This window comes from Elephantulus edwardii, unplaced genomic scaffold (genome assembly GCF_000299155.1).
Source record: "Elephantulus edwardii isolate Elephantulus edwardi_28Jun2011 unplaced genomic scaffold, EleEdw1.0 scaffold00026, whole genome shotgun sequence".
In the NCBI taxonomy this organism is placed as follows: Eukaryota; Metazoa; Chordata; class Mammalia; order Macroscelidea; family Macroscelididae; genus Elephantulus; species Elephantulus edwardii.
In genome coordinates this window covers 21,515,099-21,518,584 of record NW_006399776.1, presented here as the reverse complement: position 1 = coordinate 21,518,584, position 3,486 = coordinate 21,515,099, and the positions used below count along the sequence as shown (strand labels likewise).

General features: G+C 34.9%; 1 gene segment (V, D, J or C); it reads right to left on the bottom strand.

Moving 5' to 3' along the window:
- Positions 1-789: 789 nt before the first annotated feature.
- On the bottom strand, positions 790-1,375 carry LOC102851218. The segment is given in 2 exon segments: positions 790-1,187; positions 1,324-1,375. Coding segments are annotated over 2 exon segments (450 nt in total).
- Positions 1,376-3,486: the final 2,111 nt, after the last annotated feature.

The window sequence follows — 3,486 nt, the reverse complement described above, 5'->3', positions numbered from 1 at the left end:
AACAACAACAACAACAAACCTTTAATGTCTGCCCTTCTACCCATTTATTTCTACATATACTGTAAATCTCATGATGCATGGTTATTAGTTTTTGCTTTATATAGACAGCTTTTATTTAAAGAAATTAAGGGGAAAGAAAAATTTTATTTTGTTGTTTGTATTTACTAACAATTTTACCATTGCTATTGCTCTTTGTTTCTTTGTAAAAATCTATTTCCCTCTGGAAATATTTCTTTCTGCCAGATACATTTTGTTTCTAATGTTTTATTGTAAAAGTCTCCTGGTATTCGTTTTATATATTGTCTAAAATTATGTTTATTTCTCATTGTTTTGTAAGGTATACCTTTTTCACATGGAATTTCATTTTTGTTTGTTTCTTTCAAAGTTATAACAATGCTATTCAATTAACTTGTGTGTCCTTTATTAGATTTGAGCTATACTTTTTATTGTCTTCTTGCATCTAATATCATTTTTCCACTGCGACAGATTTTCTTGTGGAGGAATTTGCATAGCATAAAGTTTACTCACCATTTTAACTTTTAAAGGAATTGTGTTGGTATTATCTTTTAAGCATGAGGTTGCTAGGTAACAGACAGCAGTTTGAATCCAGACAGAATAAAGACCTAGTGGTCTGTTTCTATAAAAACTACACCCAAGGAAACAGTATGGGACAATTTATTCAGTCACATGAGGTTTCTATATTTGAAAAAATTGCTTGGAACAATAATAATAACAACTCAGTGTAAACTTTTAATACAACTTTTAGAGTAAACTAAAATTCATCAGCATCTACCAGTCTAAGCTCAACATCAGGGTTTGACTGGACTCCAGTTGCAGGTTTGGGTACAGGCTGCAGGTGCCTGCAGAGTACTGTGCACTTGCTGCACAGAAGTAGGTGGCTGAGTCTTCAGGCTGGGAAGATGCGATGTGCAGAGAGAGGTGTTTGGCAGTTTTGTTGAGGAAGACTGTGAATCTTCCTTGTTGGTTTTTATTCTTAACTGAACGAATGTCTATCAAAAGTACAGGACCTTTACCAGGATATTGCCGGTACCACGGGAAGTAATCAAATGCACTGTTCTCATAAGCACAGTTCAACACTGAAGTTCCTCCTTCCTGGACACTCAAAGATGGAGGATTTTGCTTCACCTGCTGTTGGCTGCTTTTCTCCTCCTGTTGGCCACTCACCCCTGTTTAAAGATGGACAAAAAGTAATCAGACTCTCACATTTATATTTTTTCCTTAAATTTTCAACCAACATGAATTTGTTTATACTCTTTTTCATAATAATCTTAAAATAAGAATCTATTCTTCTTCACAACTCACAGCCTAGCTGAAGCCATAGGATTAAAAATGATGCTCTCAAAAGCTTGTCCATTCTTCCTGACACCAGAGCTCTGTGACAACAGATGGTTTTCTGCTGGTCCCCACAGCAGGGCCTCTGACTTTAACATCACACTCACTTCAGTTCTCTCATTAGGCTCCACCCTTCTCAAGGGCTTTCAAGTAAAGCTGTTTCCTCAAAGGAAATAGTTGATGATTTTGGGTAAACTTAAAACTGTGGACAGTTCATTCATTGTGAATCAGAAATTCCTTCCTTAAATCTAGAAAAGAGTCACTTGAATTTTTACTTCCCAATTGCTGTCTTCATTTCCGTCACTCTTTTCAAGAGATTTACAACTATAGACCAAAAAGCTAGACGTGCCAGTAGAGATCACATGCCCCCAAAGGCCTTATTTTATGATGAAAGATGAGCACAGTCATGAAGCCATATTTCTCCCCCCCCACACTTATTCTATTTAAGCAGGAGAAAAAATAGGAAATCTCCTTCTCTGTGACTTACAGCTTCTGGACAAACAACTATGAACTGGTTGTGACTTGACAGCAATGAGTTATTGTTCGTTTTGTTATCCTAGTTAAAGATTATTCAAAGCACACAATAGAAATTATCTTCCATTATAAGCTAAAGTCCTGGGGGGGAAAATTATGGAGAAGATACTTTGGTTTTCCATCCTTAACTAAAAACAAAACAAAGCCAAAAACACCATTACTGTGGAATCAGAACCAACTTATAGCTGACTCTCCAGCAGAGTTTTCTGGAGGCTGTAAATGGCTGGGAGGAGATTATCCATATTTCTTCAGTGGAACCAATGGTGGATTTGTACCACAGAGAAGCATTCAGCTAGAAGGGAAAAGCACAGAAAGTTTTGAACCTATCCAAGAGTATTTTGATCTCCATAATAAATAAAAGGATAGAAATTTTTTCAGGATTTTCAAAGATAAAGGGCTATGTCCATGAAGTAATTTAATAGTTTTGGTAACTCTCATTGACATCAAATAATTATTTAATATTTTATACATACTTTATCTTCAAAGATGAAATGTAAAGAATCAACTTGGCATTTAACACTAGCATAGTCAAAATTAAGGTGCAGAAATTGAGGATAACATCAGAAGCATTGTTAGGTTTTCTACCCTGAAGCCAAAGGAAATTGTATTCTGTCTATATTTTATTATACACATATAAAATCCAAAGAAAGAAAAATATCATCATAGTCCAATAGTAGGCAATAGTAAGAGACTATATTTTTAAATCTATGTTTCAATCTCATTCTACTTAAATCTTCTGAAGGAATATTTTTATTGTTTTCTTTGGGTTTGGTTTCATTTGTTCATGCTGTCTTTCAATATATAGTTTCTGAGATTAGATGTGGATTTCCTTAAAGAATGAAACATTTCCAATCTTCAGTAAACAAATACCTACATGTACTCAAGACATACATGTGTGTATTAATGCAAAGGTGGAACCTCTCTGGCAAGTTAAAATTGAACAGTTGTTCTAGGGGAATCTCATATCATTTACAACCTCCAGAAACCGATTGGAGGGTTACGTTCTAACTTGACAGCAATGAGAGAGAGAGAGAGAGGAGGGACTAATTTTACTTCTTAAATCATTGATCAGTTTATCACTAGAAGATAAGGAAATTCTAGGCACAGATTAGTCAGTGTGGTTGGACTGTTTATGGGTAGAAATACTGAGAGTTTATATTAAATAAATTTTGTGTATTTTAAACTTGAAGGATGACATGTATCATCAAAAGAATTGTTGGGCTTTAACGTAATTAATCTTTCTACTCCATTGGATAAGAGTACGCATATACTACTTAGATAAATATTTAAACTGGTAAGTATAAATTAAAGCACAATGGAGTATAATAATTTATAAATCTATTCCTTTAAGATAATCTATGGCTTCCTGATGAAAAGCTAGAGAGAGAGAGAGAGAGAGAGACACTACCTTTACCCTTCTCTGAAACAGCATTGCCCCTTTGTGGCCATATAGGGAGACTGCATTAAACAGAGCACTGGATTACACAGTTGAATGTTCTTCGTCATGAAGTCACTGATTTAAAAAGAAAAAGAATCTGCTCTTGTTGGGGTCAGCCATGAAACCTTTGCTTTTCTACTTCGTTGTGCTTCAGTGGGAGC